This window comes from Bufo gargarizans, chromosome 10, assembly GCF_014858855.1.
Source record: "Bufo gargarizans isolate SCDJY-AF-19 chromosome 10, ASM1485885v1, whole genome shotgun sequence".
Taxonomy (NCBI): Eukaryota; Metazoa; Chordata; class Amphibia; order Anura; family Bufonidae; genus Bufo; species Bufo gargarizans.
In genome coordinates this window covers 16,652,885-16,676,430 of record NC_058089.1, presented here as the reverse complement: position 1 = coordinate 16,676,430, position 23,546 = coordinate 16,652,885, and the positions used below count along the sequence as shown (strand labels likewise).

Here is a 23,546-nt window from a genome sequence, read left to right as displayed (position 1 = left end):
TGTTTACAAATTAGCATTTTGGTGAGAATCTGGATAAATGGGAGATGTCATTCAGTATTGCACTATGTCTTCAGGGTCCGCTTCAGACGGTCATTCGGGTGGCAGATCCATACAGCATCTGGGTGGCAGGCTTAAAGGGGTAATCGGTTAGGTGATCCCCCTTTCCATAGGATAGGAGATAACCGTTAGGCCTCTTGAACCGTTAGGCCTCTTGCGCGCGCGCACATACACACGTCGTACATCTGTCCTGTGCATTGGGGACCGCAATTTTTTCGGTCCCCAAAGCACGGGCAGCGGCCGGGATGGATCGAGAACTATGTAACTTGAATGGGTCCGTGATCCGTCCGCACTGCAAAGTTTTTTTTATATTTTATTTATTTTTTTGCGGTGCGGAGGCACGGACAGAAACTCCACGGCAGCACTCCATGGGGTTCCGATCCGTGCTTCCGTTCTGCATTTCCGTAATTGCGGACCCATTTTAAGTGTGCAACGTTAGTGTGCAAGAGGGCTTAGATTGGTAGGGTTCACCAATCACGAGAACTGATACCAGCTGAAGTCCACCAAAATGACTTGGGTGTCCCTGGAACTCCTGCCCAGCAATGCCAACCTCACTGCTGCCTGCTGTGTGCTAGGATCAGAACATGGGGCAGTCAACTGACTTTCAAATTGGAGTGGCCCAGACGGGTTACTTGCCTTTAAGGCAGCCCCTTTAAAGGGGTTGTCTCACTTCAGAAATTGCATTTATCATGTAGAGCTGGGGTAGGCACTCCAGCTGTTATGAAACTACAACTCCCAGCATGCATACTTGCGCTGCTCTTCTAAGAACCCTCATAGAAATGAATAGAGCATGTGGAAAATGGTAGTTTCACAGCAGCTGGAGTGCTGAAGGTTGCTGTTCCCCGATGCAGAGAAAGTGAATACAAGGCACTTATTAATGTATTGTGATTGTCCATATTGCCTCCACATTATACACTGCTCGCGGTGCTCAGCAGTGGCTGTGCTTGCATACTATGGGGGAAAATTGATGGCCTTTCCGGTGTCTGGGAGTGTGCATAAGACTTTTTCCTATAGTGTGCAAGCACGGCCACCGCTGCCGGACTGTAGAGTGGCCATAACCATGGAAATAAGCCGTGTATAGTGTGATAGAAAAAGGAATCCAGCCAGAAAAGGAAGCAATATGGACAATCACAATACATTAGTAAGTGCCTTATATTAACTTTCTCTACATGATAAATGCCATTTGCTGAAGTAAGAGGACCCCTAAAGTAATAGTTTGTAGATATTAAGGATAGGTCATCACTATCAGATTGGTGGGGATCCACAATCGGCACCCCCTACTGGCGCTGGAAGCTACACATTGGATGGAGCCTTCTACGCACAGTGTCTGACGGCTGCCCTAGCAATATGATTGGTGGGAGTATGGGGTGTCTGATCCCCCACCAACCACCACTCGCATATTGATGACCTATCCTGATCACAGGCCTTTAATATTTAAAGGGAATCTGTCATTGAATCCATCCTGTTAAAGCCAGCTTAGAGGTGCTATGAGCCCTTGCCAGCTGAGTCTAATGTTCTTGCGCCCAGGTCTTTCCGTAGCCTTTAATTCATAGAAAACTGCTTTTTAATGTAAATTAGTCACACAGTGGTGATCGTGCTGCCGCCAGACTTCACTGACAGGCGTGAATAAGTCTACGAGACTGGCCCTGTCAACCAAAGAGGTGGGAGTGCAGCATGTAGAGGTTGAGCAGTGCAATGGCAACACCCTCATTGCACCCAAGGACTAATTTACGTATGATTAAAAAACAAAACAAAAAAAACAGCTGTTCTCTCTGCAATAAGGCCACGGAACGATAGGTTAATGGTCTTGCTCCCATCAGTTGGGAAGGGCTCCATCAGACATGTAAGCAGGTTTTAATAGAAATGGTAGTGGTGACACATTCGCTTTAAATCTTGGGAAACGCCTTTTAAAGTATTTGCAGATCTAGACTATAAGTTGATGCACAGCGCCCATGATCTGCGTGCCCCCCCCCCCCCTTTAGACAAGAAATGCTACAGAAGTTGCTGACATCTTTTCAACCACACATATTCTACCACCGCCACGTGTCTAAGAAGACTACACAACAGTTGCTTTGCAGTCCGCAAAAAACAGATACCGGCGGTGTGCAACGGAACAGCCGGCCCCTAATAGAACAGCACTAGCCTTGTCTGTAATGCGGACAATAATAGGGCGTATAAGTTTTTGCGGAACGGCCATAGACACGTGTAAGGCTATTTTTACACTTGCGGCAGTGTGATCCGGCGGGCAGTTCCGTCGTCTGAACTATCTGCCGCTGACTGAAAGCATTTGTGAGACGGATCTGGATCCGTCTCACCAATGCATTGCAAGGACGGATCCGTCTCTCCGCTTGTCATGCGGACAGACGGATCCGTCTTGTATATTTTTTTAAATTTTTACCGGTCTGCCCATGCGCAGACTGGAAGGATGCATCCGGCACTAATACATTGCTATGGGAAAAATTGTCTTCAGTTTTTTTCGCCGGAGATAAAACCGTAGCATGCGGGGCTATGGATATGGAGCGGACATACAGATGTGGACAACACACAGACAAAAAACAATTACTGGTACGGCTACTTTCACACTTGCGCTTTCCCTTTCCGCTATTAAGTTCTGTCACAGGATCTCAAGGGGGCGGCGGCGGCGGCTTCAGTTTTGTCCCCATTCATTGTCAATAGGGACAAACCTGAACTGAAGGGAACGGAGTCACCAGAATGCCTTTCCCTTCCGTTGCGTTCCCATCGTGGACAGAATAACGCTGCAGCGCTTTTTTCTGTCTGCGATGTGGTGCAGAGCAAGACTGATCCGTCATGACTTAATTAACAATGTAAGTCAATGGTGCTGGATCCGTTTTCTCTAACACAAAAGAAAACGGATCCGTCCCCCATTGACTTACAGTGGTTTTAGAGACGGATCCGTCTTGGCTATGTTAGGGATAATACAACCGGATCCGTTCATAGCGGATACAGACGGTTGGATTACCACGACGGATTCAGCAAAAAACGCAGATGTGAAAGTAGCCTGTGAAAAGTGATGCAGCTTTCTCAGCAGGACAACATCAGAATGGCAAGAGTGCCTATGCACTGAAAGCAAGCAGAGATCTTGAAAACGGCAAGGAACTGAAACGCAAAGTCCATTAGAAAGCAGAACATGCATAAAACTGGAAAACATGCCATATCAACAAGACGTGCCCATGCAATGTGCCTCCCTAGGAAAGATGGAAGAGTTTACAAAAGCTAAGAAAACTACATCAAATAGCCTCAGTTCAAAAATACTAATTCACGACAGAAAGCTACACTTATCATAATTGGTCATATTAACCCTTTGTCTCCAAAACAAATAGTCTTCTATCGCGAAAGACTTGCCTCCACCAATATGGTTCCTGTTCCGCGGACGATGACGTCATGAGCGCGACTATGCAGTGAAGGCCCCCTGATCAGGCGCCGCGGGCAGCCCGGGGTCCTTTCTCGCTGTATTCGTGCGGCATGTGAGTGTGGCTCAGCTGCCTGACTACAAGGTAAGAGGAGAGACGCACCATGTGTCTGTGGCTGCATGCGGATGTGCAGACGGATTGGCGAGTGCTGCGTTATTTGGTGTTGGTTGCTGCGTTAGTTACTTCTTAAAGTGGACATTTACTTTTTAGGCTGTGTTGTCAGCATGGGGCGGGCGGCACTTACTCTATGTAAATCCTTCATTGACTGATCTGAAGCGTCTCCATCTGTCCCCAAAGAGGTTCAGCAGCAGCCTCTTTAGAAAGAGAATAATAATACCTGCCTATAAATAAAGCAAGGATTCCTTACATGGCCTCTGCTGCTGCAGAAACTCTTTGGGCCGAGTCAGGGGTGCCTTATGCCAGTCAGTCAGTAACAGAACCGGTGAATGTGTTATATAGTATAGTGCCTAAGCTGCTGCAGAAACTCTTTGAGGAGAGATTAGTGCCGCTATAACATGTGGTATACATACAGTACATTGCTCCAGCTGCTGCAGAACCTCTTTGGTTTGGAGTGTCCTCACAGTTTGTTGATGAGCTGGGCCGTGCATGATACAGTATATTGTCCCAGCTGCTGCAGAACATCTTTCAGTAGAGACAGCATCATCATTACATATGGCTGAGCTAGAACTACAAGGTATTGTGCCTGGTGACGGCTGCTCAGCCGTAGGTCAAGTTATGTCCATCTTACACTACAGATTTTCTGCTGCTGACAAGTCTCCGGAGCATCCTCCTGTGTTACTGGACCCTGAGGGGGAAAGGGGGAAATCTGCAGCGTGTCCATCCCGTGTGGGCGTACCATGAAACGGTGTGAAAATTACCAGCCATGGACTGAACTGCAGCATGTGAACAGGGTCTTCATAAACCCAGTTATACACACACTGCAGCTCCTGCAGAACCCTGATTGAAAAGAATATAGGGAGTTTCTTGTTAGTGTATGTACCCTTATCTTTAAAAAAGATACTGCAGTATGTACAGCTTCGGCCTCAATAAGGAGGTTCTGCAGCGGCTTCGGCCTCAATAAGGAGGTTCTGCAGCGGCTTCGGCCTCAATAAGGAGGTTCTGCAGCGGCTTCGGCCTCAATAAGGAGGTTCTGCAGCGGCTTCGGCCTCAATAAGGAGGTTCTGCAGCGGCTTCGGCCTCAATAAGGAGGTTCTGCAGCGGCTTCGGCCTCAATAAGGAGGTTCTGCAGCGGCTTCGGCCTCAATAAGGAGGTTCTGCAGCGGCTTCGGCCTCAATAAGGAGGTTCTGCAGCGGCTTCGGCCTCTGTAAGGAGGTTGTGCAGCGGCTTCGGCTCTCTGTAAGGAGGTTGTGCAGCGGCTTCGGCTCTCTATAAGGAGGTTGTGCAGCGGCTTTGGCTCTCTAAAAGGAGGTTGTGCAGCGGCTTCGGCCTCTGTAAGGAGGTTGTGCAGTAACTGGACTAATATACCCCCTACCTTGTATTATTGGGAGTGTTTGAAGTCACACTGTGTGCAGTATCCTGTGTGTAATGGAGATTTATAGTGACCCATTAGTGATGTATAATAATCTTCTCCCCGCAGATTCTATCACAATGCAGCGGAAGAAGATTGATAACCGTATCCGGGTGCTGATCGAGAATGGGGTGGCAGAGAAACAACGAAGCTTCTTTGTCATCGTGGGTGATCATGGAAAGGATCAGGTAATGGTATAACGCAGGCGTGAAAATGAAATCTGTATTCTAACAATCAGTTTACAGCATTCCATGCAGACTGCGCCCCCTAGTGTTTGTTGGCGTGTTAGCAGTCCATCGATTCATTAACACTTTTTGCAGGGACGTGTTCTGGCGCTGTGCAAAAACTTTATCAGGGACATAAGTTTTGCTCAAGTATTGGAAGGCTCATGAAAAATGTATCACTTTTTTTTTTAAAATGAAGCACCAGCTCTGACCTGCAAAATACTGTCATGAGATATTGTTAAAGGGGTCGTCCCATTAAGACAAATTATTCCCTATCCACATGATAAAGGGAAAAGCGTCTGATCGGCATGGTTCCAACCGCGGGGACGGGGGCATGGACTGGCAGTCACACATGCCGCGCGCTGCCGCTCCATTCAGATCTGTGGGGCTGCTGGAGTTACCCGAGCGCTAGTTCTGCAGTCCTATAAAGTTGAATGGAGCTGCGGACATGCATGTCAGACGGGGAGCATTGACTCCCCCCCCATTTAGAAACATCTCTTCAATGTTGCACGTGAATTTGCTCTACGTTTAAAGATGTTGAACAGTCTACAAGGGTTTAAAGGCGATTTCCGTTTTTATTTCACTAAAGCTTAATCGTTGCCTGGCGAATATTAACACGTACGGCCTGTGTCCCCGCAGGTGGTCATTCTCCATCACATGCTCTCCAAATCCGCAGTGAAAGCTCGGCCTTCCGTCCTCTGGTGTTACAAGAAAGAATTGGGTTTCAGCAGGTAAGTGGCTGTGTCCTGGGGTGAGTCGGCCCACGTGAGGCGAGGAGTGCTGGTTCTCAGGGCTGTTCTACTTTTCTTGCAGCAACCGCAAGAAAAAAATGAGGAAGCTAGCAGAAACGGATCCAGAGCGGCTCGCTGAACATCAAGGAGGACGACCCCTTCGAGCTCTTTATCGCCGCCACCAACATCCGCTATTGTTACTACAACGAGACCCATAAAATCCTGGGGAACACGTACGGCATGTGCGTCCTGCAGGTGAGCGATTGTCGGCCCTGCAGCCATTGGATTCTCTGCCTCGTGTGTCGGTGCGTCTGTAGTTAATGGCCGTGTCTTGCTTCCTCGCCAGGACTTTGAGGCGCTGACTCCCAACTTGCTGGCTCGTACCATCGAAACAGTGGAAGGAGGTGGAATCGTTGTCCTCCTGCTGCGCACCATGGCTTCCCTCAAGCAGTTGTACACCATGACTATGGTATGTGGAGCCCCCGGCTTAGAGGATAGGGCCTATACGTGTGGTTTGGTCACTTCCGTGTCGGCCATGTAAGCTTCCGACGTTCCTCTTGTAGCTCGGTTTTGGAAATGTCAATAGATCTGCGGTAAAGGCCTCATGCACAAGACCGCATGTATCTTGCGGTCTGCAAATTGCAGATCCGCAAAATACAGATACTGACCATGCTGCAGAAATAACCCCTTTTCAGAAGCATGGGATGGGTTTTTTCAGCTGCAGCTAATCTGCGTGTGAATCTCTCCCAATGCTTCATCGGTACATAGATGCGCGCTTACTTCTGATGCCGTATGACGGTTGTATTCCTATAGAAGTCTTCATATGGATCACAATCGTCCATGGTATTGCAGCTCTGCTCTGTTTAAAGTGAATAGGGTTGAGCTGCAATTCCACACACAACCTGTGGACAGGTGTGGCACTGCTTTTTGGAAGAAAGCCACCATGTTCTGCTAATACTGTACTACCCCTTTAAATACTGAGTGGTTCTTTGCTTTTTCAGGATGTTCACTCTCGGTACAGAACAGAGGCCCATCAAGATGTGGTCGGTCGCTTCAATGAAAGGTGCCCGTGTTTACGTTCTGAGTATATTCCCATTATATGTAGTATCTGTGATATCGCTAGATCCTTCAGTTTGTGCCCCCTGATAAGCTGGGGTGTCAGACATCAAGTGTTCAGTTTTCCTGCAGCGCCCCTACAGGTAGAATACAGCACTGTCTATGCATCATATATGGGCCTGGACGAGAGATGCTTTTTCTAGCTTAACCGTTGTGGGTGATTATTTTTTTTTATGTGTACGGAACTGTGTGAGAGCTAATTTTTTAGTTGATACCATTCTGGGGTGTGTGTGCCTTTTTTTGATTTCACAAGCTTTAATAGTTCCCATTAGGGTTGCATCGGGTATCGAATTATCGATACCCAATCGATACTTTTGTACCAGTATCGTTTCGGTACCGGAATTTGGCATTTACCGATACTAGGCTGCTTTACTGCGCATCCTAGTATCGGACAACATGGGGCGCGCTAGTCTCAGCGCGCTCCATGTTCCCTCAGCAGCAAGGGGTTAACTGCCGTGGATAGCAGCTCCCTGTCATAGAGGTTGGGTTCTGGCTATGTGTTTTTGCCACTGGCACCGCCTCCTGTATTTGTATTAATGGTTTAAAAACATTGGTGGAGCAGTGCACCCCCCCCCCCCCCCCCCCCCGCCCCTAACCCTCCCAGTATTAAATCATTGGTGGCAGTGGCCACAGGGTCCCCTCCCCTCCTCCTCATTGGTAGTGCAGTGGCAGCTTCTGATCGGAGCCCCAGCAGTGTAATCCTGGGGCTCCGATCGGTTACCATGGCAGCCAGGACGCTACTGAAGCCCTGGCTGCCACGGTAATCTCCCTGCTGCTGTGTGCACGATGCACAGGGCAGCAGGGACAGTGTGAGCTCTATCAGGGTGAATAGGACAAAGGACACCAAAATATAAGTATAAATCACCCCCTTTCCCAATTTTACATATAAAATATATAAACATATTACATATCGCCACGTCCAAAAAGTCCAAACTATTAAAAAATATCTCCTATGCGGTGAACGCCGTAATAGAAAAAAAAAAAGTGCAATTCGCCATTTTTTTGTTACCTTGTCCCCACAAAAAATAGGATCGTACTGTTCTATTATGGGCTGGACGTTCCATAAAATGCGTAACGCACGCAACTTTTTTGGCGTTTTATTTTTTCCGCGTGGTATCGAATGGTATTGAGTATCGCAATACTTTTTTATGGTATTGAAATCGAATCAAAATTTTGGTATTGTGACAGCCCTAGTTCCCATATGGATCTATAACTAGCAATCATTAGATGGCTTTTCTCATAGACTCCAATGCATTGGCATCTATGGGGATTACACAGTAATATGTACCACTCCTGAGTACAGAGGCCGCTGCACACTAGATCTGGCTTCCCCGATCCTCTCCAGGGGGGAGCCAGTACACGGCTGGAGCGCATGCCCCCTGGTCTTTAACGTCCCAGATGCCGTGGTCACATTTTTACCACGGCATCTGAAGGGTTTAAATGTATGTGATCAACGTTATCGTCGTTCGCATTCATTACTCCCAGGTGCCTGCTGTTTAAAACGGCTATGTTGTCGCTAACGTAAACTTACGTGGGGTGGTTAAGGCAAAATATGGGCAACTTTCTCATTTACTTGGTATTTCAATTTAAGACTTCTGCTTGCTGTCAGTGAATGGGATCATTCATTGATTACATATAGAGGCTGAAAATATGCTGCAGGGCTCATTGCTTTGCATCATCTGATATCATTCACTTACGGCAAACAGAGGAAAAAATCGCCACACTGAGTATGTTAGAAAGCCGTTTTTGTGGATTGTCAGATGGCAGATTAAAGGAAGTTCTTCACATTTATTTTGTATTCTAAAGCGATATCTTTCTGGCAATTCTCCCAGGTTCATCTTGTCTATGGCCTCCTGTAAGAACTGCATGATGATCGACGACCAGCTGAATATTCTGCCCATCTCCAGCCAAATTGCCAACCTCAAGCCCCTGCCGCCAAAGTCCCAGGTATTCTCCGCAGCCACCCGCCGCCTGCGTCCTATACACCGCCACTGCGCTAAGTCACTGCGTTGTGGCGGTTTTTCCACCTGCTCATCGCCATCTTCATTCTTTCCAGGACACAGAGCTGACACCTGAGGAGCAGGAACTGCAGGAGGTGAAGCTCAGTCTTCAGGACACACAACCCGTGGGCGTTCTGGTGGAGAACTGCAAAACACTGGATCAAGTAAATGGGACCATGGTTTTTTATTTTCCCCTTTTATGCCCTTTCCGAAAGGGGGTCTTACGGGCTGAGAACAGTTTAAAATAGAAGTCATACTCGGCTTACCATACCCTCCCTGCTCCCGTCCAATGCGTCCTGACCGCTCAGCCAATCTCTAGCTGCCGCTAGACTACCCCTTTAATTGACATCCATTAGTCTGGCCAAAGGCTGCCCCGATTTGCATTGATTAGGGTGCAGAAAAGGGTTAAACTACTGGGATCAGATTTCTCCTATCCCGGCCGTCAGCGCTTGACTTCCGCTTGCCAATCGGCAAAACGTCTGTTCCACGCACAATCACCATCACATGGGTGTAGAATGGGACCCACAGCATATGTGATGTGCAGAAAGGGATTAAGGGTTAACGGCTACATGTGTTGCAGAAAAGTGCGCAAAGCAAAAATATGTGCAACTTGGTGTCGCACGGCTGATTTGGTGGTGAAAACACAGGCGACTTCCGGCACAAAATCTGACATCGCGTTGCAGCGTGTCTCCCTGCAACGTCATTGACAAACATTACATGAAATGTCGCCATATGGCTGTACCCTAACCCTGCTGTTATCAAAAGGAATTCCTGACCTACCTCTCCCATGGAATAGGCATACATAGCATTCCTTACCCATAGTCTCCCATGTTTAAAAAAAAACATCCGTATACCATGCAGGATGCCTGTATATAGAAAAGGGTCACCTTCTATATGGCAAAATGGCATACTGGTGTAAACGGGCCCGACAAAAGGACACACTCTTGGCCTCTGTCCAGTGGTTGGAGCCCTATAGTCCGGTGTATATGACGGGAACGTTCCCAGTGTGTATATAAATCCTGTCTATTTTATAGGCTAAGGCAGTGCTGAAGTTTATTGAAGCCATATCCGAGAAGACTCTCCGAAGTACAGTTGCCCTGACTGCGGCTCGAGGCCGAGGAAAATCGGCTGCTCTTGGTCTGGCCATCGCAGGAGCTGTGGCATTTGGGTAGGCTCTATAGTGCCACCATTGCATCGCTTTGATTGCATCGGCTTGTCTTCTACACTGTTGCGCTCCCTGATTATAAGACGTTTTCTTCCTCCGCTTTCAGGTATTCCAACATCTTTGTGACGTCTCCAAGTCCAGATAACCTGCACACCCTGTTCGAGTTCATATTCAAAGGTTTCGACTCGCTGCAGTACCAGGTGAGAGTCCACATCAGAAACAAACAGCCGTTTCCTTTATGCCATTTTGATGGTGTATTGCATCGATATCTCAGGGGTTTATAGACCACTGGGTCCCAAGATGCGTTGCTGAAACACATTGACTGCTTTGGCCTGCGCAGCAGTGCACCCGTCTTGGCTTGTGGTAGGACCTGTAAGCTCCATTTGGTCTTCAGGGAATGCCCCAAGCCACTTCATTCTTGGGTTTGATGATCGGACCTGGATGTTGATGGCATAACCTAACACTGTGCAGTCAAAGACCATAGGCAAATCACAAATCCATGAAGGTGTGGGAATCTGCAGAGCCAGGAGGTCCCGTGTGCAGGCCAAGAGCTCCTGAATCAATGTGGGATGTTGCAGGATACTGTTTATGTGGTGAGGTGGTTGGACGACGCTGTCACGTCTTCTATAGGAGTGTTTAGACCTGTATAGTAGTATAGGCTCAGATCCCAGATGTATTCCCAGACGTCCTACTAAGTTCTTGCCTCGCAGTCATTGTCCCCTTGTTACAGGAGCACCTGGACTATGAGATCATCCAGTCCCTGAACCCAGAGTTTGAGAAAGCTGTTGTTCGTGTGAATGTCTTCAAGGAGCACCGACAGACCATACAGGTAACATCTGAAGCTACTCCAGGGTTATGAACCACTTCTAACCTGTTCGACCTCTCATATGCAGATTCTGCAGCTGGCTCTTCTAATCTTACCAGCCTTCTGTAAAAAGGTTTTCTGGGAGATCGATATTGATGGCCTGTCCTCAAAATAGGCCATCAATATCTGATTGGTGATGGACCAGTTCCCGGCACCCCCTGCTGATCAGCTATTTGAAGAGTCCTCGGGATTTCGGTGAGCGCTGCGGTCTCTTCCTAGGACATTGACATTATGTTCATTGGTCACAGGACTGGGCTGCGCCCCCTAGGCTGTATTTAAAGGAAACCCGTCATCAACTTTTTGCGGACCTCACGGAGGGCAGCATAAAATAGTGACCGACAAAGTAAGTGGTTTCTGAGAACCAGCATCATAACCATTGCAGACTGGGCCTTGAAAAGAGTCACATCTACCTGAGAAGAGTCCTGGTTATTCATAATCTCCTGCTCTCTCGCCCATCTGCTGATGATTGGCAGTTTTCTCCTAGAGAGAAAGGGAGAAAACTCGGTATTAGACGGTCAGTCATCAGCAGGTGGGGGGAGAGCAGGACTTCATGAATAACCAGGACTCTTCTCAGGTGGCCGTGACTCTTTTCCAGGCCCAGTCTGCAATGATTGTGATGTTGGTTCTCGGCAAACACTTACTTTTAACTTATAAATGACAGACCTCTGAAATCAACTCACTTATCTCTACTCTCTGCTGCTGTTAGTATGGGCAGCACAAAGTTGATGACAGGTTCCCTTTAAAGGGTTTCTACCACTTGCATATGACATATTTGGTGTTCAGACACTAGCGATCCGCTAGTGTCTGATGTACCATACAAGCTAATTATTACATTAATCCGTTCGGCCGTTTTGTGAAAAAAAAAGCACTTATATATTTATGCAAATGAGCCTCTAGGTGCTATGCGGGCGTTTTTCCAGCACCTAGAGGCTCCGTCTACCTTGCAGTTTGCCGCCCAGCGCCTCGCTCCAGCACGCCCATCTTCAACTCTATTCGATCCTCCCCCCTGCTTCAGCCTTCCGAAATCTCGCGCCTGCGCCGTTCGTCGCGGCATTCGGCGCAGGCGCAGTCAATGTCTGACCGCTCCGTGCTCAGACATTTCCACTGCGCCTGCGCCAATGACATCGGCGCAGGCGCAGTGGAAATGTCTGAGCAGGGAGCGGTCAGACATTGACTGCGCCTGCGCCGAATGCCTCCGAATGCCACGACCAACGGCGCAGGCGCGAGATTTCGGAAGGCTGAAGCAGGGGGGAGGATCGAATAGAGTTGAAGATGGGCGTGCTGGAGCGAGGCTCTGGGCGGCAAACTGCAAGGTAGACGGAGCCTCTAGGTGCTGGAAAAACGCCCGCATAGCACCTAGAGGCTCATTTGCATAAATATATAAGTGCTTTTTTTGACAAAACGGCCGAACGGATTAATGTAATAATTAGCTTGTATGGTACATCAGACACTAGCGGATCGCTAGTGTCTGAACACCAAATATGTCATATGCAAGTGGTAGAAACCCTTTAAGTGAATGAGCCTGGGCTGCAATACTAAGCACAGCCACTATACAGTGTACGGCGCTGTGCTCAGTAAGCTGTGTGGAGGCTGCAACCTTTTTAAACAGCCACTCGGTAGGGTGCTAGGAGTCCGACCCCGTCCCCACTGATTAAAATATTAATGACCTGTCCTGAGGATAGCCATCATCAATATTGAGCTCCCAGAAAACACCTTCAGGACTTAGGCCCCTTTCACATGATCGAGTTTTGGGTGCGGGTGAGATGCGCAAAATGAACGTGTAGCACCCACACTAAATCCTGACCCATTCATTTCAACACGAGTGTTGTTTTTCACGCATCAGTTCTGCGTTGCGTGAGAATCGCAGCACGTTCTATATTCTGTGTTTTTTCACGTAGCCCTGGCCCCATAGAAGTGAATGGGACTTCAGTGAAAACGCATTGCATCCGGATGTAATACGTTTTTCACTGATGGTTGCTAGGAGATGTTGTTTGTAAACCTTCAGCTTTTTTTTTTTTTCACCTGTGAAAAACAGCAAAATTGGTTGCACCCGTGTGAAAAAAACGGAAATGACAAACGCAATCGCAGTCAAAACTGACTGATACGCCAATCCGTATTGTTCGTGTGAAAGAGGCCTAAAGTGACTCCTCTTTTCAGAACAGTTTGGACTTGCACCTCTCTCTGGGATCTGGAGAGTCGGCCGCACCTGCCAGTCACTCCTTTGTAAATGTGGATTGTGTAGCAACATCTACATTAGTGGCCGAGTCTGCCCTCTGCCTATCTTCTGGGATTATTGGTGGTCTTACGGCCGGACCCCTCTGCTCGGGTTATATAACCTGTCAGACTGATTAAATGTGTTTATTTCACATTTCAATTATCTGCTTCACACGCAGTACATCCACCCGGCCGATGCCGTCAAGTTGGGGCAAGCGGAGCTGGTGGTCATTGATGAAGCCGCTGCAATTCCTTTGCCTCTGGTCAAGAGTCTCCTGGGGCCCTACTTGGTGTTTATGGCGTCCACCATCAATGGGTAAGTAAATCTATGGAAGTAGAATGGATTATTGAACTGAACGTCGGTCATGATATAGGCCTGTAATAATCTTTTGTGTTCTAGGTATGAGGGAACCGGCCGCTCTCTGTCCCTTAAACTGATACAGCAGCTCCGCCAGCAGAGTGCAGAGAGTCAGGTCTCCATTACTGCTGAGAACAAGTCCTCAAGCACCCAGCGACTGGCCTCAGGTGTGCAGAAGCCATATGTATTCCTCAGCTTTGTCTGCTTTTTGGTTTGGAGCTAGATAAATAACACCGCAATACGTGTGCCCGCTGTTTGCATACTGTTCCTGGTCCTCTGTATATACGGGCATGAGAAACAGGACCAAGTCTGAGGTCCCAGTGCCAACCAGTCACATTGCATTCTCCCAGTCTCCTATCCCACCAGCCATAATAGTGTCATGTCTATACCCTCCCCAGTGTCCATACATAATCAGTAGTACCAGGCAGGCTGCCCATATAATAAGGTCTCTCCATGACATTATTATATTTCCAGTCTAGCACCCTATTTCCAGTTCCACATCTGTTATATGGCTTCTATAATCTTGAATGTGGCTTGTAGCCATCTCTCCGCGCTGAATGTGACTCTCAAGGTAGAGGGCCACTGGCTTAATGAGAGGCTGGGGTAGTCCATAATCTATTTCCAGTATCATTTATCGGCTCAGGTTGTTGTTCTGTCATTCCCTATGCTTTACCCTGCAGCTTTTCTTGTTCAGAATGGCAAATTCGATATGACTAGAGAGCATTGGGTTACTACTGCAGATATCCTGAGGAAGCGAGTCCTGGAGAGACTCTTTTAAAACATAGACTATGACATTAAACTGCTGGACTGTGTGCGACGTCTTCCCATCAAGTCAGTCTTGGAAACGTGTGTTCTTGGCTCCGTCTCAGCGGCCTGCTTGACTTCCTTGGTCACCAATCATATGGAGGACAGACTCGACCCTGACACTTCTTGCAGATTCATTAACATGAATATTTTTGTCTTTCAAGCTCGGACTCTTCATGAAGTTTCCCTGCAGGAATCTATACGTTACGCTCCTGGAGACCCGGTGGAGAAATGGCTGAATGACCTCTTGTGTTTGGACTGTCTGAATATCAGCAGGATCATTTCCGGATGTCCCTTGCCCGAGACGTGTGAGCTGTATCCTATAGCAAATGCCAGTCTTCCAGGCCTTGAGAGACAGTCACAATATAGGCACTTACTTACCTGCAGTGCTGGCCTAAAAGGGGTTGTCCTGCCATATATATAACGTCAGGATAGGTCTTCAATATCAGATCGCGGGGGTCTGACACTCGGCACCCAGGTGTTTGGAGCTCCATGTGAGTGCTGCCTCCTGCTCCTTATACTACGCGTTGTCTCCTGTGGCGCGGCGGCGTGGTGTAATTACGAGCTCTTTTGCTATTCAAGTAAATGGAGTCAGAACTTTGTAATTACGCTGCACTTCCAGGACGACGTGCAGGAAGCGGTGCTCACGTGGAGCGCCACCTCCTCTTCAAATAGCGGATCGGGTATCAGACCCCCCACGGTCAGATATTGATGACCTATCCTGTGCCATTTGTCCAAACATTACCATAGCGGCACAAAGTGCAGCGCATTTAGTAAAGTTGTTTTCTCATAAAGTGATGGCGTATCAATCCTGAGAATGAAGGTGACGCAGCTCCGATTCAGCCCTGCGTTCCCTTCGCGGCCTTTCCTTGCACAACGGTGCCCCAACTACCCGCTGTGCCAGGGGAACTGTACAGCCGGGTGACTGCGAGCGCAGCTATGCAGGGAAAAACGGTGAAGGTGCCACAGGGCTTAATCGGCTCAGCGTTCACTTTGCTCTCTGGATGATGGGGGTCTAACAGGTCAGACCCCAACCAATCATAAAGTACAGCGTATCCTAGTGATATGCCATGACTTTTTGTAATGGGAGTAACTCTTTAACACTTGGTAGGGTCCTTCACCCGTGACCGCTGTTTGAGAGGGCACCGGCGTTCGCAGCTATGTGATGTCACGTTCATCGGTCACATGGCATCGGTGCAGCTCAGCCCATTGAAGCGATTGGGACTGAGTTGGGAGAAGCTGCGGCGCTTCTGTGAGTATCGGTACCTTCTCAAACAGCTGATCGGAAGGGTTCCTGGGTGTCAGACCCCCCACAATTGGATCCAGAGGTTAGGTCATCTGTATAAAAGTCTCAGAAAACCCCTTTAATAAATCTGCCCACTAGTTTTCCTTAATGTTCTGCATCAGATATTACGTAAACCGTGACACGCTCTTCTGCTACCACAAAGCATCAGAATCGTTCCTGCAAAGACTAATGGTGCTCTATGTCGCTTCTCATTACAAGGTATGCACTTATAGCTGACATACAAGATCATTGGCGCAGGATCTATCCGGAGTGGTCCGCCATCATCAGTGAATAATCCCATGTCTTTTTGTTGCAGAATTCACCGAATGACCTGCAGATGTTGTCCGACGCTCCGGCTCATCACCTGTTCTGCCTCCTTCCTCCGGTTCCTCCTACCCAGAATGCTTTACCTGAAGTCTTAGCTGTGATCCAGGTACTGCCGAGTAATTCATGGGTTTATATGATGGCTTTACCCTGTCGCTGCTTTGCACTAATGGCCCTGCAGGTTACGCATTTATTTATTTTTTCTTGCGCCTCGGCATGCAAAACGAAGCATTGCAAGGTGCCCGCTTATGGTGAAACCATAACTCCAACTTATGGCTTTGGCGAAGCTATGCTACGTAGTCGGGGCATGCTGAGAGTTGTAGTTTCACCATAGCTGGAGAGCAGCAGGTTGCAGATCTGTCTTTCCTTCGAATGTTACTATTCCCTATTGATGCTTTGCCGTCTTCCTCTTCTTCAGGTCTGTCTCGAAGGAGAGATTTCTCGTCAGTCAATCATGAGCAGTCTTTCCCGAGGGAAGAAAGCATCTGGAGACCTCATTCCCTGGACAGTGTCAGAACAGGTAAGTCGGCCGTGCTTTAGACACTCGTCAGGAATCCTCCAGACACAATCTCTTAATGGCTTATTTTATTTAATTTTTATTCACCCTCCAGTTTCAAGATCCTGACTTTGGCAGTTTATCTGGAGGAAGAGTAGTAAGAATTGCCGTCCACCCGGACTACCAAGGGGTAAGATTTTTAATACTATGCAGAATTTTACAGATCATACTACTGACTGTCTTAAAGGGGCTAGGATTGTCCGTGATAGCAGAGTATATACGCACTCTATTTCCAGCCGCCCCATAGAGCTGAATGACCACTGCTCCATTCAAAGGGCGGAGCAGAGGGAAGAGACCCCAGGTATCGGACCCCACCGATCACACACTGGATAGTGGATGAGCTGTCTTCGGGCTCATGCACACAAACCTATTTTCTTTCCTTGTCTGTTCCGTTTTTTTTTTTTTGTTATTTTTTTGCAGACCATATGCGGAACCATTAATTTCAATGGGTCCGCTAAAAAATTACGGAAACTACTTTGTGTGCATTCCGTTTCCGTATGTTCGCATGTCCGTTCCGGAAAAAAATAGAACATGTCCTATTAATGTCCCCATAACAAACAAGGATAGGACTGTTCTATTAGGGGCCAGCTGTTCCGTTCCGCAAACAAAATATGGAATGCACACGGCCGTCATCCGTACTTTTGGGGATTCGTGTTTTGCGAAATACATGCGGTTGTGTGCATGAGCCCTTGGGGGGGGGGGGGGGGGGGGTTTGACATTTTTTTTATACTAATGACCTATCCTCAGAGCTCCGCGCCTTCCTCGGACAGCTGATTGGCAGGGGTCCCGGGTGTCGGACCCCCACCGATCAGATACTGATGACCTATCCTGAGGATAGGCTATCGGTTTAAAAATAAAAAGTTGGAAACCTCCTTTAAAGGGGTTATCCAATTTCTCCAACGCTCCCCCCTCCATGTGCCGGGCCCCTCAGAAGTAATCTATTTACCCCGCTCCTGGTCCCCGCACCACCGCTGTTGCTTCTCTCTCCCTGTACACGGATGAAAACCTCCTGTGTCGGGGAAGGGGGGGGAGCCAATGGCAGACGGGGACAAGCCTCCCTAGCGTCACCCGCGATGCTAGGGAGGATCGTCCCCCCCCCCCCCCTGTTTTCATCCGTGTACAGGGAGAAGCAGGTTTTGAAGCTATATTAAGGAAATAAACCATACGGAATCTGCGGCTGAAGAATATTAAACACTTTTTAAATTGCATCCTTCAATGGAATATCATGATGTATAATATTGTGTGCCCGCAGATGGGTTACGGGAGCCGGGCCTTGCAGCTGCTGCAGATGTATTATGAGGGACAGTTTCCTTGCCTGGAAGAAAATGAGAAGAATAAACCTCAGGAGATCACCTCCATAAGCAGCGAGGTGAGGATCCGATTCTTATCTCTATATAGGTAGCTGCATTATCCCAGCACAGGTCTAACCTTCCCCTAATCTCAGGCTGTCAGCCTCCTGGAAGAGTCCGTGTCCCCTCGGAAGAACCTGCCTCCTTTACTGCTGCGGCTGAGTGAGAGACCTGCTGAAAAGCTGGATTACCTTGGGGTATCCTATGGGTTAACTCCCAAACTTTTAAAGTGAGTACTCTCGCCTATCGGCGCCTATAAACTGTGACCCATTTACTAGAGCGGGTATCTAAATGCTTTCTCTTGGCAGGTTCTGGAAGCGGGCCGGGTTCATTCCTGTGTACCTGCGACAAACGCCGGTAAGTTTCCAGGCTTGTGGTTATTGATGATTTGAACATCAATATTAAAATCCCGGACATCCCCCTTTAAGCGGACACACATGAGCAATGCATATAACGAGATATAGAACAAACAGCGGAATGCTAGTTATAGGGCATCTGTCAGCAGTTTTGTCCCTATGACACTGGCTGACCTGTTACATGTGCGCTTGGCAGCTGAAGACATCTGTGTTGGTCCCATGTCCATATGTGCCCGCATTGCTGAGAAAATGATGTTTTAATATATGCAAATGAGTCTCTAGGAGCAATGGGGGCGTTACCATTACACCTAGAGGCTCAGCTCCCTCTGTACTTTGATTGACAGGACCGGGCAGTGTAAACATCATTACACTGACAGATGCTCTTTAATGGGCTTTTAGATCTGCTGCATGTTCTGTTCTGTTGCCGAAAGCTGCCAGATTTCACCTTTTGTGTTTAAAAAGTGAAAAATCCACTCTTAAAACTGAATATTCTGCAGATTTTTATCATGGATTTGGAGTCATTGCTGAAATTGGGCTTTTCATTCACCAGTAACCTGGAGAACCTCTGGGCTGGGGTGCATCGATCGCTAGGGTTGTTCCTTGGTTTGATTTCCTCTTCCTGTCTTACCTCAGAATGACCTCACGGGGGAGCACTCCTGCATCATGCTGAAGAGTCTGCAGGAGGAAGAGGAGTCCGGGCAAGAGCCATGGCTGACGGCGTTTTGGAAAGGTGAAGGCGAATTCCCTCATACTTGGGAAGTGAGGGGTGGTGTATATTACAGGGATAGCTCACCCTAGGTGTGGCAGATAATCGTTGCACCCCTTCCTAAGGGATAAAATGTCACCTAGGATTTATTATACCGGATACCATTGCTGCAAAAGCTGGCTCTTTATAGATTTTCAACCTTTGGATAAAACAAGTGTGCTCCCCATTCACTGGCAGCAAGCAGATGTTGAAATGGGGAAGAATTGAGAGCCACAGCATGTTCGCTGTGATGAGATTCATGTCCAGTTCTTATTTCTCCTGCAGATTTTAGGAGACGCTTCCTGTCTCTCCTTTCCTATCAGTTCAGAAACTTCTCGCCGTCCGTGGCGCTGAATATGCTACAGAACAAAAACGTCAAGAAGGAATCTCCAATCTGTAAGTAGCGCTGCAGACGCCGCCCGTTTACTGAAGTGAGTGCCCGGCGTCCCCTGACCTCCCCGGTGTCCCCTGCTTTCCCCCCCCACAGTGCTCACCCGCCCGGAGCTGGAGTCCTCCTTTACCCCCTACGACCTGAAGCGCCTGGAGATGTACTCTCAGAACATGGTGGACTATCACCTCATCATGGATCTTATTCCCGCTATTTCCAAAATGTTCTTTTTACAGCGATATGGAGTCCTAAACCTGTCCGCGGCTCAGTCTGTAAGTCACCCCCGTGCCTTATTTCATGTAGCCCAGCGTCGGAAGTCGGGGTACGGTTCATAACACGACCCGGAAGCCCACCCCGTCAGTAGAGAGCTCGCTTCATTGGGTCCTTGGGAAAAGTTCTTAAAGGGAAACTATGGTTTCAGCAATAAAAACATTGAATAATGACTAGCAATACATTTTAAGATCTCTGCTTGCTGCCATTCAATAGGAACCTCCATTGTTTACATGGTTATTTCTGGTGATTTAACGCGCACGACTCGTTTCAGTTATAGGAGCTTTGGCAGAACAGATTTTTAACCCTTGAAGGAAACAATAACTATTTATTTTTATAGTTACGGATTCTGGCAATACTTTACCATTGTGGCGAATCCTTGATCCCTATGTCTGGAAGAGGAGAGACGCTTTCCTGGGGAGCCGGATGGTGTTTTCAATGTCCGATGAAAAGTAGCCCCTTGTGATTGACGAGGAGGTTCATATTGGTGTACAGCAGCGCGGTCTGTTTGACTTAACTGCTTTTAAAGCATGAGACTTGCCCACGTCACAGTTTGGACTGCAGCGCTGAAATATATGACGACGTATCGTAGTTGTTTTCTAATAAAGATTTATTGAATGACTGCAAGCAGAGATCTTGAAAACAGTGAGCATGTTGGGAAATTGTACAAAGAATAAGCTTGATTTGCCGACACCAGAAAACCTTTTTAAATATGTTTTTCTTCCTGCGCTGCCTTTATTTTTAGGCTCTGCTTCTGGGCCTTGGGCTGCAGCACAAGTCAGTGGACCAGCTGGAGAAGGAGATCGAGCTGCCCAGCGGTCAGCTCATGGGTCTTTTCAATCGTATCATCAGGAAAGTGGTCCAGGTAATGCTGCTAGGACGAAATGTAGCGCGGTCCCTGACACGCATCGCGATATATTGTAGTTAAAGACGACCTCTCACCGCTCCTGACATGTCGTCGGTTTTAGTAGCTTCATGCATTTCCCATGTAATAACAATTCTGGAGCATCTACTCTTGTGCCATTCCTGTATAATTTAAGCTAGAAGTCATGAAGGAATTGCTAGCAGTCTGCAGTAAGGGTACAGAGGGGTGTTACCAGTTGGGGGGGGAGGGAGTGTCCCTGCACTGTCTGAAAATGGCAGCACTGATTGGCTAGAGGGAGTCTGTGCAGGGACACACCCCCAACTGGTTACCGCCCCTCTGTACCCTTACTGCAGGCTGCTAGCAATTCATTCATAACTTCTTGTAGGAATAATAAAGGAACGGCAGAACATAGAGCCTCAACTTAACACTGCTCTGTACCCTTACTGCAGACTGCTAGCAAATCTTAGCCCACTACAGATATCGAGACGAGCTGTAGAGATCAAACGCCTTTGACACGACTCGAGATTTTTCTTTCAGGAGGGTTGACACAGTATTTTAGGCATTTGGACGGCCCTTTGCGTGTTTCAGATTTCCAGTAGCGATGTCTCTTGGTATCAAAGGCGTTTGATTTTACTGTAGGGAATTCACATCTCAAATGTTTCTATGATGTACGAAAACTGGGGGGATTCTCCTCTCAAGGGCAGTTCTATATTTGTCCTTTAGCAGAGGCCATTAACGTTTAAGGATCTGGAGGAGGATGATGGTCGTTAGCCCATCTTCCTTACATAACTTTCTTCTGGTCGTTCCTCCCTAGTTACTTAATAGAATACAGGAGAAGGCCGTGGAGGACGAGATGGTGACCACAAAGGAAGTCATCATGAAGCCCACCTTGAAGTCTCTGAATGAGGATTTGGTGAGTTTCCTATTTTTGGGTGGTCATCAGGACCCTCCGGTAATGCAGTGGTCTCTTTCTGAACACTTCTGCTTCTGTCAATAGGAAGAAGCAGCCAAGGAATTCCAGCAGAAGCACAATGAGGAAGTGCAGAAGTTAAAGGGCATAAATCTGTCCCAGTAAGTGGCCGCCGCCGTCACGATTTGTACAGACCGTTTAGTCCATTTGGCTCTTGTGTCATATGTGAAACCGTCTCCTTTCTATTCAGATACGTCATCCGAGGTGAAGATGATGAGTGGAACGAAGCCCTGAAGAACAATGGGCAGAACGCGTCTATCGTCAGTGTGAAGAGGTAAAAGCTGCATTGGCGATGAAAGGGGTTCTCCAGATTTGTAACGGCCTATGCTTAGGGCCGGTCTTCAATGTTAGATTTGTGGTGGTGGGGGGGGGTCATACTGTCATCGCCCGCAGCAATCAGTTCAGGGACTGCAGCTTCTTAACTGCTTACATTGAATTGGTTGTTCTCAGTTTTGCAGCTTTGTCTCATTAAGCTGCAATAATCAGAGAGACGGCTGCGAAAAGTATGGCGTACTGAGTACGAACAAGCCTGCAACCCAATGTAAACACTGAAAAGGCTTCAGCACCTAAACAAGCACCACCGCCCATTTAGAAAGCCGATTAGCTATCAGTTTTGTGCTTTAAAGCATATTGGTAAATTTGGTTCTAATTAATGGGGTTGCCTTTAGGCTTGACCCCACCACATCGCCAAACCCAGGGAAGCACAATTCTCACTGCTGGGTTTGAGCTCTTGCAGTCCCCAATGCTCCAGTCCGGCATGCCAAAATTTGGCCTGATGGGTACGGTGTGTGTCGTCGTCCCCCCATGCGTCATGTCAGTGGGTCATGTGGCTGCAGCAGCACACGTGACCCCCATCAAACCAGATGTTGAGATGTCAGCCTGAAGCTTTGGGGACAGAAGGAGCCCCTGTGGCCGTAAGCATGCTTCTCTCCGCCGGTTGTTTGTGCCGTCAAGGTGTCTCGCTTTTCAAGCTGCAACTGATCTGTACAGCAATACAGTTACAGGATAAGATTGTTTGCCTGCAGCCACCACTAGGGGGAGCCTGCTATATACTGCATATACAGCTTGTAAGCGCCCTCTAGTGGTGATCACCACTTTACCAATCTGTTTTCTTTCTAGTGACAAGAAACGCAAACTAGAGCAGCCGGAGAGAAACAGAGGAAAGCTGCAAAAGAAGTCAAATAAAAATAAAGACCGGAAGCAGAAATTTGGCAAATGAAAAGATGATTATGTGAACTGTGCACCTACCGAGACTGTATGGAGGAAAGTGGGCTGATAACACATCTGCATTCCTTGGTAATGCTGTGTATTGTAAGTGTAATCCTGCAGCAGCAGCAGCACAGCAGTGTATATTTGTGCAATGTATAGAGGTGCCCATGACGGGGGGGGGGGGGGGGAGAGGAATGTATAATACATGCAAAAAGTTGTCACTGTGTACATACATTTGACTACTTGTACTGATCCTGAGTTACATCCTGTATAATCCTCCAGAGCTGCGCTCACTGTGTACATACATTACTTATCCTGTACTGATTCAGAGTTACATCTTGTATTATACCCCAGAGTTGCAGTATAGGGAGTTCAGCTCTGGAGTATAATACAGGATAAGTAATGTATGTACACAGTGACTGCACCAGCAGAATAGTGAGTGCAGCTCTGGAGTATAATACAGGATAAGTAATTTACAAAGTTCCTCTACTTTCTCTATCGATTTTATCTTTAGTTAACCTGTAAATTTGTGATCACATGAACATCTGTCATTTACAGTCTTGGTTTGAAGCACAACGTTTTCCATTGTTTGCTCTGAATTATTTTAATTGCAAGAAGTATTTAAAAATGACAGATTCAGGACGGTCTGATCTCAATGCCAGATTATTGGGGTTCGTTTTCCATTTCTGCCTTTCAGGAAGTTGACAATGCAAGAAGAGTTTCTTGATTCATTTT

The 23,546-nt window shown here is 47.7% G+C and overlaps 1 protein-coding gene across 1 annotated transcript; it reads left to right on the top strand.

Annotated features, from left to right (window-relative positions):
• Positions 1-3,502: 3,502 nt before the first annotated feature.
• NAT10 (N-acetyltransferase 10) lies at positions 3,503-23,053 on the top strand. Its single transcript, XM_044269815.1, is given in 30 exon segments — positions 3,503-3,572; positions 5,087-5,205; positions 5,881-5,972; positions 6,055-6,082; positions 6,084-6,227; positions 6,319-6,441; positions 6,974-7,035; positions 8,921-9,035; positions 9,145-9,252; positions 10,123-10,256; positions 10,360-10,453; positions 10,984-11,082; positions 13,512-13,648; positions 13,733-13,857; positions 14,659-14,809; positions 15,902-15,998; positions 16,096-16,212; positions 16,522-16,623; positions 16,715-16,789; positions 17,912-18,028; positions 18,104-18,237; positions 18,317-18,365; positions 18,998-19,094; positions 19,395-19,505; positions 19,597-19,769; positions 20,513-20,632; positions 21,447-21,545; positions 21,630-21,703; positions 21,793-21,876; positions 22,722-23,053. Coding segments are annotated over 29 exon segments (3,069 nt in total). The 5' UTR covers positions 3,503-3,572; positions 5,087-5,097; the 3' UTR covers positions 22,822-23,053.
• The last annotated feature ends 493 nt before the right edge of the window (positions 23,054-23,546 follow it).